Source organism: Mustela nigripes, chromosome 10 (assembly GCF_022355385.1).
Source record: "Mustela nigripes isolate SB6536 chromosome 10, MUSNIG.SB6536, whole genome shotgun sequence".
NCBI classification, from domain to species: Eukaryota; Metazoa; Chordata; class Mammalia; order Carnivora; family Mustelidae; genus Mustela; species Mustela nigripes.
This window is the reverse complement of record NC_081566.1, coordinates 170,579-185,247: the sequence shown is the minus strand read 5'-3', so window position 1 is coordinate 185,247 and position 14,669 is coordinate 170,579. Positions and strand designations below refer to the sequence as shown.

At 50.1% G+C, this 14,669-nt stretch overlaps 1 protein-coding gene across 3 annotated transcripts in view; it reads right to left on the bottom strand.

The window, feature by feature from the left end:
- Nucleotides 1–1,361: 1,361 nt before the first annotated feature.
- MPZL1 (myelin protein zero like 1) overlaps nt 1,362–14,669 on the bottom strand; it is a 53,547-nt gene continuing 40,239 nt past the window's right edge. For 2 of the 3 annotated variants that reach the window (XM_059412368.1, XM_059412369.1), the window contains exons 5-6: nt 12,781–12,883; nt 1,362–3,013 (exon numbers count right to left, since the gene is read on the bottom strand). In XM_059412368.1, the coding sequence (XP_059268351.1) occupies nt 2,912–3,013; nt 12,781–12,883 (205 nt within the window). In that variant the 3' untranslated portion in view covers nt 1,362–2,911. Of the gene's footprint in view, nt 3,014–12,780; nt 12,884–14,030; nt 14,129–14,669 lie in introns of those variants that run through there. The other variant, XR_009406541.1, reaches the window with a different exon arrangement.

Here is a 14,669-nt window from a genome sequence, read left to right as displayed (position 1 = left end):
GTGCAGCCTGGAAACCAGAGCCCCCGTGGGAGCAACTTCCCCAGACCCAGTTCCCGGTACTCTGCCTCTGTGTGCTGAAGGAGGGTCTCTCTTCCTGGCGCCGCATCACATGATCGCTGCATTCCCATGAGATCCTCTCCCACGGCGGGCCTGAGCTCCAACCCTCTCCCACTCAGGAGAGCATGAAGGCTGGCCAGCCAGCCGCCTGTGCGTCTGTGGTAATTTTAGCAAGTTAATAAATCCCTAGAAAACATCATGGCTTATAAGACATTATAGCATTTGTTTTTTTTTTAAAGATTTTTATTTATCTGACAGAGCATAAATAGAGGCAGGCAGAGAGAGAGAGGAGGAAGCAAGGCTCCCCGCCGAGCAGAGAGCCCGATGCGGGCTCCATCCCAGGACCCTGAGATCATGACCTGAGCTGTATGCAGACACCCAACAACTGAGCCACACAAGCACCCTCATTACTTGTGACACAGCTCTCAACAGACTGTCACCATATTTGTCTTCCAAACTGAGTGTGGCTCCTGATCCCTGTGTCTGTGCCACACCACCCTCGCGTCAGCCCCACCGAGCTCCTCCTGAACACGAGGACTGCCTTTCAGCACGTGGCACATTGACTCAAATGAAGAAGTTCTTTTATTTATTTGCTTATCTTGGTGAGCTAGGTCACAGGGCAGTGTTTCAGAACAAGCCCAGTCCTGCCTCTCTGGACACTATTCGCTGAGTAACCTCAGGCAAGGACTACACCGCAAGCATGACACTCTTTCTACAAGTGGGGTGAAGAGTTGTCCAAGTAGCATGTGCACCGTGCGACGCAGCGTGAGAAATGCCGAGTGCCGGGCCCACCGCTCAGTCGGTGCTGGCTGGCGCCCTTATGCCCCGTCAGGCCTGCTCTGTGGCAAGGGCCTGGAGCTTGGCTGCTTCATTTCAGTCTCCCGGGCCGGCACAGCCCCTGGGGCAGGGCCATTCACCCATCGGTGCTCATGGAGCCCCGGCTAAGCACCAGGTACTGGTCTGTGCCCTGAAGATGGAGCTGCGAGCCAGCGCTGTGCTCTGGGGCTCGTGCTCCCACGGGCAGAGCTGGCCAAGCACACGGCAGTGGGACCCAGGGGGCCGGGGAGCCGGCCAAGGGGGTGAGGCGGCTGTTCTGCACGCGGCCGAAGGTCTCTCTGAGGGGAGCGGACGCTTACAGGAAGTGGGGGATTAAGCCACCCAGACAGGTGCCAAGTGCAAGCTCCAGGCCGAGGGGACAGCAGGTGCACAGGGCCTGAAGCGGGCAGTGCATGGTGCTCCTGAAGAGTGAGGAGCCCAGTGCGGCCCGAGGGGGACAAACGGTAAAGAAGGAAGACATGACACGATTCAGTAATTGAAAAAGATGTATTAAGATATTCACAAAGGTACAACAATTCTGAAGAAGGAAAAAACAAAAAATAATAACGAACTAGATGGGTTTTCCCGAGCTGGATACATTTCACTGAAAACCGAGAGGTGGTCTGGGATTTTCGTCTCTTAAGAAATGCCTTCTGGGTGTCCCCTGATCACATGGAATGTTAAAAGGTCTCGTCCTGCCACTAATAAGGCACAGGAAGGGCAGCTCTGCCAGCTGAGAGCAACCCCACCATTGTCCTCTGCAGCAGGCACAGGCACACTGGGACACAAGAGGAAGGGCTAGGAGGCGCCTGCTGCCAGGGCCAGGGGTCTGGTTGGGCGGCAAGGGGGCCGGGGGCCAGCGGCTGTTGCTAGAGCGGGTGCCGAGCTCTCAGTTTTAATCGATTCCACGTACTGGGGGAAGTAGGGGGTGGAGTAAAAATAAAAAAAAGAACCCCCCCCAAAACCCCACCCCAAACTTCAAAACAGTGACAGAGACGGGAACCCCAGAGTAGAAGTGCTAATAACCCTACCCTGATTCACAAGTCTAGACTATCTTCAGCCTCTTGAGACACCGGGAAGCTATCACAGAGCTATGACTGACGCCACGTCTCGCCAGACATGCCGGAAGCTCTTCCAAAGAGGATCGTCTCGAGACAGCTCCGGGTGCCACAGACTGGCTTTGTAATGACCCCATTTGTGCCCACTTAAAAGGAAAAGAAACTCCTCTCCTTTGGCTGGACGGAGACCCTTACTTCAAGCAGGAAGGACCTGGGCAAAGAATGTTAAGCAGTACTTCTTACTCTCCAAATGCTACCCACTCCTTAAGCAAGGCCTAGGCTTCCTACATCAACGGTGTTTATGGTATCCATCTGAAAGCATCGAGGAAGCGGTGGCCTCGGCATTTACCCTTTGCTGGTCTCACTGTGCCAGATCCACAAACTGAGAGGGTTAGGGTGTAACATGAAAGTCGGTCTCACAACATACAAAGCGAAAGACCACCCTGTATTCTAGAGAGAAATACACCAACAAAGACTTCTCAAGCTGTGTCCAAGGGGCACGCGAGATGAGGTTTTCCAACTCCTACAGCCCAGCAGGGGTGCCGACACTGGTCAGCGTCTCCGCTCTCCGACCACAATAAATGCTAAGACTGGCTAAGCCCTTAGACCACAGGGCCACGTCTACTGGAACACTAAGGATCTGCACTGTCTCCACGAAGGCAAACCGCACGTAAATGACAGCAACAGGAATGTTTTGGACTTTTCCCAACTGTAAATGACCCTGGAAGACAGCACAGAACAGCAAGGCAGTTCATATATACGTAGAATCATAGCATCTTTTTGTCATGCAGCACTGGCTCCCCGTATCAGATTAAATAAAATGTTTATACATATCCTTTATACAATCTTTTTCTCCTTCCGTGAATAAACGTGTTTGTCCTTGCCCAGCTCTCCCAGCCCACACGGGGTTTGGGCTCCGTTTTCTGCACAAGTGTCCCATTTCATTTATTTCTTGCTTAGGGTATGTTCTGGGTCTTCTCTTAATTCTTCCGGATGTCCGCATACACCACAGACTCTGACTTGTTAATCTTGTCACTGTGATGTCCACCAGAGTGGTCTAACTGCGCATATATGACTGGGCCCTGGAGAAGAGAAGGACAATTAGGGGTTTAGGAAAACCGGGGGTCCCTCCAAGGGCAGGTGCAGAAGCAATCATTGAAGAGGTAACATTAGGGTTCCAGAGTCGTGAGTTCCTCCTTTTAGACGTCTTGGAGGAGACCTCTTAGGAACAGCGTGTCCAGGGAAGACCCTAAAACAAGTCTTGGGACTGTTGAAGCTGGTGCCTGGGGGCACGTTACCTTATGCCATCTACTTCTTTATCTGTTTGGGGATTTCTGTACAGCAGAATGTTCCTCCTCAGGAATTACCCTTACCTCAATACCTGCCACAGAATTCCTCAGCCCTTGGAACTGGGATCTGAGTTTTAAGAACTAAGATGGGCACTTACCCCAACCCGAGACACCCTGAAATCATGAGCATCAGACTAATGCCAGTAAGAAACCAGCATCCTGGGTATCACTCAAGGATATGCCCAGTCTGAACCGGTCACTTTGTACAAACAGGTGCTTAAAAACATTTCAAATACTCTCTCAAAACATTTCAAATACTCTCTCATGTGCCTACTTAGAGTATAACCCTTTCGGTCTGATCCTGTCATAACTAATAAAGACATTGCTTCGTTGACATCTAAGACCATGTAACTATTTTTCCTGTTTTAAAATAAAAAACCAAAAGGCTACGACTGAAGCAACGTGAAGAAAACTCTGCGGACCAGTGTGGAAGTCCTCCCTTTGGCCTCAGCATGAGGAAGGGGGCTCCATAGTCTCAGGCAGGGCAGCCAGGGAAGGCGGGGGGCAGGGGCGCAGAGCAGGGCACAGGAGTCCCTCTGGCTCCGGGGAGGCTGTCGAGCAGAGGCCGGAGACGGTGCCTGCACTTCACAACCCTTATTGTCCCTCCCTTCCGACCCAGAGGTTCTGAAGTTACAAACAACAACACCACAATAGCTCTGATTGCAAAAGACAAGTTCAGTATAACCCAAAGTCAACTTTTCTCCCAATCTAGGAAACTCTCCTGGGAAGTCCAATATTGTACTTAAACTTTCACCTCTGGAATCCTAAGCTCAGTGGCCAGACGCCTGTAGTTTCAACTGAACAAGCATACGCCCACCTAGGAGCCCCTGAGCCTGCCTCCTCTAATGTGACCCGGGGGCTCCCGAGGAGCGCAGGCCCTCCAAGCGCTCCAGAAGGGACACGTCGGCTATTGGGGCTGCACCACGTGCAACTGCAGTGAAAAGTGGATCACAGAACAACACCCCAGGGCTGCCTCTCGGGCCCACAGCCTGTCCCTGAACAGACCATGACCAAGACCACTGCGAACGGTCCAGCCGACTGTGGGTGTGTGGGTGAGCATGAGGACACGGCTGCACTCTCCCGGCCAGACCTGCCCAACCGACCTACAGAACCGGGAACCAAATAAACACGGTACCATGTTCTGGGGTTTTGGGGTGGTCTGTTACACAGCAACAGGCCACTGGTCCACCAGGCGAGTGGAAGAGAGAAGAGAGAAAACAAAGACGAGAAAGAACACGGAACAAGCTGAGAATCAGCCAGTAGATGCTGACACACCAGTACGGTGTCTCATGCAAGACAGCGTTGTCTTTCCTGGCAAGAGGACACAACATTTGTCAAAAGCAACTGGGAAACACTGAAAGATACAAGGAATCCCCTCCTGTTGGTGGATTTGTGTTTTTTTTCCTTCAACTGCTTACCACTATGCCCTGTCCTCACTCCCTTTCCCTCTTAGAATGGGCTCCCGAGATCCGGGATCTTGTGAGTTCAGTGCCTGCGGCGGGACCAGCAGACCCAGGAGCGCCGGTGAAAGGGCAGATGATGCAACGGGCCCAGAGGAATTCTGGGATGTCGGTCAAGCTCAGGCACGTGCTGACAGATCTAGCGCAATCCAGAAGAGCTCTCGGAAGTCGGTCCGGAAGGCCCTCTGGAAGCTGAAAGCAGCCTGGGTCCCTGCGGAACATGCAAGTCGGAACATGCAAGTCCCACGCAAGGGAACGAAGACGGACGTGGAGATGACTCCGCCGCCGCGAAGAGAGTCACTTTTGGGTGTTCGAGAATTAAGACAACACCAGGAACAGCACCTGTGCTGACGTGGATGTCCACCGTACATCTCGGCACTCACCCCTCCAGCCTCCCCTTCCCTTCGGTGGGGTGCGGCTGGGGACTGCTTTACCACAAAGAATTACATACAATAATTGAGTAAGAAGCTGCTCTGGATATGTTTTCCCCGATTAATTACTACACAAATTGTCTTTAACTAGAAAATGTTTCAAGAAACAATCTGCTTGACTCAAGTCTCTCCTGTTAGTGCTGGTAGGAGATAAAATTACTCCTGAATTCCATGTGTATGAAAAGTTTTCCAATATGAAGACACAGGGGTGCAGGTGGGGGCAGAGGGTTCATGGAGAAAGGGTTGCCCCAAATGCACATTAATCACACGACTTAAGCTACCGTGTTCTGTCCTGCCGTCCACTGGCCGCCGTCTCTGCGGCCCTTTCTGGTCTCAGTCACACCCGATCTGTCAGCCCAGGCACCACCAGAAGAGAACATCTGCTTTCACCACATGCTCGGCGACCGCTCACAAAACAGCTTTTTCAGTATTTATGTCCTGCCAGAAATAAGTGTGACACACAGCCACGTGTTAGGATGAGATCAATGGGCTCGAGTGTGTCGCGGACTTGACAAGAACGGGACAGGCCGGAGAAAACAAGCAGCTGCCTCCAAGCCAGACAGATCTGGACGGGACAGCAGCTCCGCCACCCAGCAACAGAGCAAGCTTCCCTTTGTCCACGTGCAACGCGGGACACAGAAGATCGAGCTGCGCAGGGCCATGCCGAGTGCTGCTCGAGCTGATGCACCCGCACCTCAAAGGCTGCTACGTCCCCACGCCCCGGCCACAGGGCACAAACTGGGTCATTGCGTCCCCACGCCCCACCAATGCCTGCCTCCTGCACACAGAACACTAACCGCCTCTAGCACGGGGTTCAGGAAAGATGCCCACAAAAATGATTTTAAACTCAACTTCCCAAAGGCAGCGTTTTACTTGTCATCCCCGACACAGGATACTCGAAGCAGTGCCCACCTCGTGCCCTTCCCGGCCAGGCCGCCAGCTCGCGCTCTGCTGAGCCCCCACCCTGTGTGTGCTGCTCACCCTCTGCCGGCTCAGGTAAATGACCTGGACGGGAAGAGCCATCAGGGTGACCCAATCCCTGTGGGACTCAGAGAAGCCTACGGGCGAACTTCTGGGGAAGGTTTTCCTCCACAACAAAACCGCATGGGAGGCGAGTCGGCTCTTCTCCCACGGCCTCTGCTCCACGGGAGAAACCACGGCAGCCATCTGGAAGCTGCGGGAAGGAGCCCAAGAACAAGACGATATGCAGAGACTGAAAGAGTACAGTGGGTCGGGGCGTCTGGGGGGCTTAGTCTTCAAGCATCTGCCTTTGGCTTGGGTCATGATCCCAGGATCCCGGGATGGAGCCCCGCATTGGGCTCCCTGCTCGGCGGGGAGCCTGCTTTTCCCTCTCCCACTCCCCCTGCTGTGTTCCCTCTCTCACTGTGTCAGTCTCTGTCGAAGAAATAAATAGCATCTTGAGAAAAAGAATATGGTGGAAAGAACTATGTTGTTGATGACACTGTGGGGCCACTGAACTAAAGAACACAGAAGTACCTTCCTTGGGACCCCTTGTGAATAAATAAACCTCTGACTATTAAAGCTACTTTTACTCAAGCCTTCCAATTATAACAAAAATAGTGACCAAAGCAAGACGAATGAAACAGCAAACTTAGTGTCTTGGTTGGGTGTTACGTCTCATCTTTTGTAAATATCCTCCTTAGGTTCTCCTGCTGCTTCTCTTCTGATAAAATAGCACGGATGTATTTATTTCTCCCAGTAGTAACTACAAATGCTACCAGGTTCTCAGATGGTGCCTGCAGGTAGGAAACGGAAGGTTTTGGTGATCAGAGAACATGTCATGATAAAATCCCAGAAGAAGGTACAAAGGTATAGTTTGCACATATTCCTACCCACACCCCCACTTCACCGGTCTGACTGCCAGCGTGCTGGGCAACCGCCTACCCCGTCCTTATAAAGCACAGAGCACCACAGGCCCTTATAACTAAAAAGAGAAAAATGAGAAGATCGACTTGCCCCAACCCATCATTTCAGAGATGACAAACAGATGCTGAGATGAAATAATTCTCCCCACGTTACCACCACCACTGGCTGGCCTCAAGTCAGTGCCAGTCTGTAACACATCACTAGTTCTCTTATTTTTTTAAATACTTCATTTATTCATTTGACAGAGACAGACACAGTGAGAGAGGGAACACAAGCAGGGGGAGTGGGAGAGGGAGAAGCAGACTGCCCGCTGAGCAGGGAGCCCGATGCAGGGCTCGATCCCAAGACCCTGGATCATGACCTGAACTGAAGCAGATGCTTAGTGACTGAGCCGCCCAGGCGCCCCCATATACCACTAATTCTTAACGCACTACCTTAGAGTTCATCTAAATACGAAGATCTCCTCAAGGATGTTTGCCGGTGTATTCAAAAAAACAAAAACTAAATAACCCCCCCTCAAATATTCATTAGGACTAAAAAAAAATTCAGGACATCACAGAAAAGCCTAAAAGTGATCCCAATAATCCAGGAGATCCTAAGGTTTTGGGGGGGCAGGGTGGGTGCCAATCATCTCCCCAGTTCAGCCTATGTGGCCTGCATGGCCAGTACCCACGTGCCTGTGGAATGGTTCACACCAGAACATACAGATCAGACTCTTAAGAGAATCCTGATGTTTGGTTGCATTCAACTGATAGAAGATGATTAGTCTAGGGTGCCTGGGTGGCTCAGGAGGTTAAGTGTCTGCTTTAGCCTCAGGTCATGATCCCTGGGTCCTGGGATCAAGTCCTGCATTGGGCTCCCTGCTTGGTGGGGAGTCTGCATCTCCCTCTCCAATTCGCCCTACTTGTGCTCTGTCAAATGAATAAACAAAATCTTAAAAAAAAAAAAAAGGGTAATTAATCTCATAAATTCCCTAATAAGATGGACATACCAGGTCAAGTACGTTTTCCCTAAACTGTGAAGATCTTTGCAGCCTCCATCTAAACAAGCTGAGGGAGAGTGTATGTCACAAGGGATCTGGCGAAAACAACTTCCATCAAAAACTCCGATGCTCAGAGAGGCATCGCTCTGGAACCTGAAGATAGCACTTGACTGACGGTGAATAAAAGCACATGCCAGGGGTGCCCAGGGCTGGGGGCTGCAGGGGAACAGGGCTCAGTCAGTTGAGCATCACATTTGATTTCGGGATTGTGAGATCCAGCCCTGTGTTGGGCTCCACGCTCAGAGGGGAGTCTGGCTGGAGACTCTCTCTTGGCCCCTCCCCTGCTCTCGCTCTCTAAAAGGAACAAATAAATCTTTAGAGAAAAAAAGCACAGACTAGGATCACCTGTTAATGCTCTATGGCACTTGGGAACTTTATGGTGTGAAGGAAGCAAACATTTTTGCCTTCGGAGAACAGTCCCTGTTGTGAGTTGACATGGCCACAAGATGCAACGCCAAACAAAACAAAAGCTAGAAGAGAAGTCTCCTAGGAAATCACATGATCTACGTCTAAGCCTGGCCCTAACTGGCAGAGGATGTGTAAGTGCCAGAAACAGGTAAGGCAGAAACTAGTCTGAACAAGCACAACTGCAAAATAAAAGGTACAGTATGACTTGGTAAAAATAAGTGAGTCAGACAAAGGGTACTCAGGTGCACGCCACCGAACAGAAACCCTGATGTGCAGTTGATGGGGACAGAAGAGGCCTTCAGGGCTTTGCCCTGGGCACAAAGGGAACCTCCCAGGAATCAACTGTGGGGAATGCTCCAATTCTGCTCCCAAAGCTAGTCTGCTCTTACCTTGCAGATGCTGAAAAATGCCCCTACTGGTCGACACTGTGGTTGGGTTATTTCTCACCAACTTCGGCCTGGGCAGAACCCTGGGGGCTGACTCGCAGGAAGGGAGGCAGCCTCTGACTCAGGGGCAGCAGGCATGGGAGGGGGAGGTGTTGGCCCTCCAAACAGTGTGGGCAAGTCTGCCTACAGAGCAAGGAGCCCTCGTGTCTCCTTCCTCTGCTCCACTCCCAGCAGGGACTTCCTTCTGGAGAAAGTGATGAACCCAAGAAGAGACTCCCAGCAGCAGGTTCAGAGGTCCCCCGGTGGAAGACAACAGCACCTCATATCAACAGGGAAGCCCGTGACCCAGGAAGCTCTGTCCCTACACAAGCAGCTTCGGGTCAGATCTGAGCACCTTCACTATCAATGGGTAACCAGGGGTCACTAAGCGTTTGAGTAAAGCTTCTAACATCAAAGAAACGATGAGAAAAAAGTAACTGAAAAGAAACAGCAAAATCAAGTGACAGAAGAAAACATTTTTAAAAAATCACATAAAATAGGGCGCCTGGGTGGCTCAGTGGGTTAAGCCGCTGCCTTCGGCTCAGGTCGTGATCTCAGGGTCCTGGGATCGAGTCCCGCATCGGGCTCTCTGCTCGGCAGGGAGCCTGCTTCCCTCTCTCTCTCTCTCTGCCTGCCTCTCTGCCTACTTATGATCTCTCTCTGTCAAATAAATAATTAAAATCTTTAAAAATAAATAAATAAATAAATAAAATAAAAAGCTCTATTTAAAAAAAATAAAAATAAAAAAAAAATAAAAATCACATAAAATATATGAAAAAATGGTATGTGCAGAGAGAAGAAAATGCATTCATGAAAACAAGTACAGGTTATTATAGCGAGAGTAAGAAAAAGCTTTTGAAAATTATTAAAGGGGCACCTGCGTGGCTCAGTCAGTCAAGTGTCTGCCTCCGGCTCAGGTCATGATCTCAGGGGCCTGGGAATGAGCCCTGAGTTGGGCTCCCTGCTCAGCGGGGAGCCTGCTTCTCCCTCTCCTTCTGCCCCTCTCTCAAATAAGTAAAATTTTTGAAATACATACATACATACATACATAGATGCGTACTTGGAAAACTGCAAATAAAAAGGCAAATATTGACTCCATGAAAAATAAAAAATTATAAAAGGAAGCAAATATATGTGGTACAATGGTGGGAAAAAAGGTTCACTCGACTCTGAAATGTCCCTAAATACAGTGACATAACCACATCGGGAAGAGGCCCGTGTGCATGTATGTGCACAGAATGTGTGTGAGGGAAAAAGACTGGGAGAAAAAGAAATGTATATTTTCATTTTCCATAGTAGGGGGTCAGTAGATAATATCTAAAACTGAAGAATCTAAAAGTAGTAGTATAATAACGTTGTTTAGAAACATGAAGTTCCGTCTGGGAACTGCCTCAGGGCAGTAAGCGCAGAGTGTCACAGGGCTCCTCTTACTCAGAAAAAATAGTTAAAAGAATGGAAAGCATTCGGCTATTATGTCATTTTTTTCCTTATTCTCTTCTCTTTCCTTCCCTTTTCTGACTCTGGTCAGATGTGGCCCATCTCCTCTAGTGAACCCTAGAGGTTCATTCGTGCTTCATTGTGGGTAGTTTCTATTGCTGTCTTCGAGCTTTCTGATCTTTTCTTCTTTGGGTTATGCCATCCAATGCTGCTGCTGCTGTTCACGCCCCACCCCCTGCCCTGTTTTGGTCTTTTTTATGTGTCTCGTTATGTCAAGGTTTCCTTTACATCATTAAAGTTATTTCTAAGATTTTCATGCTTGTTTAAATGTCCTGGTTCTATGTCCATTGTCTGTCATTTCTCGTTTTGTTTCTATTGATTGGCTTTTCTCCTGGTTATGTTATTATCTTCCTGCTTCTCTGTATGTGTGGTAATTTTTGATTGGTGCTAGACATCGTAAACTTTGCATTGCTGGGTGCTGCATTTTGTTGTATTCTTGTAAAGAGTGTCAGATTTTTGTTCTTGCATGCAGCTAAAATACTTTTACTTTAGTCTGATTCTTCAAAGGCCTCCTTTGAAGCTTTGTTATGGTGGGCTCACGGTGTCCATATGCTGGTGCTGCACTAGCTCTACTACTAAGGCATGACCAATTGTGAGGACTGCAACCAAAGCTCTGTGTAACACCACGTCTCTGCATTCTGGCCTTTAGGAACATAACTCAAGGGAGTCCCACCACTGCACATCTCTTTTTCTCTGTGGTTTCTTCTTCTCTGGTACTTTGCTTCATAAATCCTAGAAACCTTGGCCTCCCCAAATACTGACTTCTGCTCCTCAACTCACCGAGACAACTGAATTCCGGTTTGCCTCCCCTCCCAGCACTGCCGTCTGGGAACTGCCTCAAGGCAGTAAGCTCAGAGTGTCACAGGGCTCCTCTTCTTTGTGTCCTTTCTCTCAGGGATCAGAGTACCACACTGCGTTGTTTCATTTTCCAATGTCCAAACACCATTCTGGTTTTTATCTCCTTGTTTGTTTTGAACAGGTAAGCAATGCCCACAGCACTTAAAGCAGAAGAAAAAGTTTCGAAGCCTTCTTCAGATGTTATGCCTAACTCTCAAGCCTTTATTCATAACCCTATTCCCATTTGCAACCCAAATTTGTGAGCTGAGGTATCTGAGACATAGTATGTTCTCTGAAAGAGACAGACTAGGAATTAGTCATGAGCCCTGATGCTATGATATGACAGAGAATGTGCCAGAACCTGAGTTTTAGGCCCAGTTCTGTGAACTGCCGGGTGTGTGCTTTTAGGGAGTGACCATCACAGTGCCTCAGTAAAAGCTGTGGAATAAGAGCATGGTGGGGCACCTGGGTGGCTCAGTGGGTTAAGCCTCTGCCTTCGGCTCAGGTCATGGTCTCAGGGTCATGGGATCGAGCCCCCTTAAGGCTCTCTGCACAGCAGGGAGCTTCCCCCCCACCCCCTCTGCCTGCCTCTCTGCCTACTTGTGATCTCTCTCTCTGTTAAATAAAGAAGTAAAAAAAATCTTAAAAAAAGAAACATGAGTGCTGTGAAGTGTGTAAACCTGGCGATTCACAGATCTGTACCCCGGGGATAAAAATACATTATATGTTTATTAAAAAAAATTAATTAAAAAAAAAAAAGAAAAGAAAAAAGAGCATGAGTATATCACCCTCCACAGAACACTGTCATTCTGTCCTTCAGTTCCCTTTAAATCCACTGGAGCTCCAAAACACCTCAGGGAAAAACTGGAATTGGCCAAATTCCTTAGAATGCTTTCTATCCCAGAAGGACAGAATTGGTCCTAAGCTCTGGAATTCTGCCGTGCCGCAGTTAGAGTCCCAACAACACAGCCGGAACACATTATCAAGCACGACGCTAGATCCCATGCTGAGCTCCAAATCACAGTTACTTCTCCTCTGTGCTTTCCATACGAAGTCCACCTCCACGCCGTGCCCTGTTCATCGAGCTTACCGGTTACTCACACACATCTTTACTTTCAGATTCTTCTAGAGAACTCATACAAAATAATGGTTCCCGTTTTATTTTCAATACCAAGAATATCACTTTTTCCTGCTAATTCCTTGTCTTGCAGGTGCCTCAAGCATAATTTAGTTCACTGGACTTGTTTCCTTAAGCAGTTAAGGAATTACATCTGACAAGGCCATCCCCTAATTTCATCGGGCCGAGAGGAGCGGCATGACTAGTACAATCTAAACGGTGGAACCCTTTGCGGGCCGGATCCTTCTCCACGCGTTCCCGTGGCCCTCCTCAGCCAGCTCTTGCTTCCCCCTTCCCGGGTGGCTCTTTTTCCTGCCGCAGGGCTCAGTACTGTTTCCGGCACCAGGAAAGTGCCAGGACGCAGAGCGGGGGGTCAGAGCTGCAACTAGCCATTACCTGGTGGGATCCGGAAGGCAGGCTCTTTACCAGACCCTCTGCATCGGAGGGCGACTTCCGTGGCGCCTCCTTAAGTGGGGACGCGCTCTCTGACGTACTGCAGCTGGTGAGTTGGCAGTTTGGAGAACAAATGTAAAAAAAAAAAGAAAATAAAATAAATGGAAAAAAATATATAGACAGGCAAGTGATGACAAGATGAAGCAGCAGATAACACACAACACAACAGAACGATGAGGGTCAAAATGGTCACAGACTCAAGGCTGTTTCTCGTCCCTGACACTACTTCTCTCAAGTTGATGAACCCACTGTGTGTGCACAGAAACCAGCGTGGCGCAACCTCTTGGCCCCACATTGCAATCATGCTACCTGCTGAGGGGGCTCTGGCTCTCAGGGTCACGTATGCTTCCGCTGCTCTGTGTCTTCCCTCTGTTGTCATCCACCTCGGCGAGCAAGCCCAGCCTTCCGGCCAGTGGCCCAAGGCAGGTCTCTGCTGAGTGCTCCAGAAGTCACCAGACCCGCACCCAGGCGCGCCTCCTTCCTTCCGCCCCATAGTTCCCCAGACTCAGTTTCCCCACGAAGGCTGCAGCCCAACCAGAGAACCCAGGAGGTCACGAACACTAAGAAACTGGGATGTCGCATGACACCGGCTGAACTTGGTCAGGCCTCTGGGGGTCTTTCAGAACGAGCATTATCTCATAAATAAAGGCAGAGTAACTGCAGGAGGAAACTCATTAGGGATTCCCTAGTGGTACTTGTCGGAGCGTAAGTCCTTTATGATGCATTTTTTAAAGCAACTCTCAGGACTGGGGGTGGGGTGGGGGGTCACGTTCAAGTGTGGTTACTAAGACCCAGAGGGAACAGGAATGGCGCTCTTCTCCGAAACAGGAAGCTCTGAGCTCTGACCCCAAACCAAAATGGTCCGGGGATCTGACACAAAGAGGGTCTCAATCACCAACACCACAATTCACATATGAAAGAACACGGACACACACACGCAACCACACACGCACCGCCGCTCCACACGAAGAACATACATACTCCGATGCACAAACCCTCTAGGAACCCTGACAGCCCAGGTCCCGGGGATGGTACACTCAACAAGGGGCCCATGCAAACACAGGACGTATCCGTGGACAAACCGCAGTAACTGCCGGGTTAGCTCAGAGCTAGCGGGTTAGCTGTCGACAAGGGCGAGGGACGGAACACACACTCACGTCGATGTTAACAGCAACGGCAGTGTGATTAGTTACCATGTGTCTAGTGGGGGTGGAAGAGGACCCCAGCCCTGCCACAGTCCCAGGGTGTCGTCTACGTCAGCTTTTCTTAAGAAGTGGCAGATAAGCAGGATCTGATCCCGGCACACCACGGCAGAAAGAGCAGGGGAGGGAAAAAACCACAGTAAGAAGAAAAGCAGCATTCACGGTGCCATGCAGGATTCTAGGCACAGTTCTGCCCCCTTCTGAGCCCCAAAGCAAGAGCTACAGACCCAGGTGAGTCACCACCCGGCGTGAGTCTCCCGCTGAAAACCAGCCCTCTAGTCACAGGTCTTCGTAAAGCACTCACCATGCAAAGGGGAAGACAGAGTGAGCAGGACAGAGCATTCCAAGCAAACAAGATCTGAATTTGAACACTCAAACTTGTTAGAACACGGCACTACTAAAGACCAGAGCAGCGGAGCCGGGTTCCCACCGTCCAGCAGCACGGGGGTCCGGCGCACGCCATCCTCTCGGAGCACAATCCCCGATTCAGGCTGCTGCCGGCAAGCCCGTGCACAGGAGGCCCGGCTCGTGCTGCAGCCTGAACCTGGCCTCCGCTTGGTCTTACCCTGGGAGTCATACCTAGCGTGCGTGGGCTGCCTGTCCAGCTGGAGCCAGGGAGAAGGTCCTTCA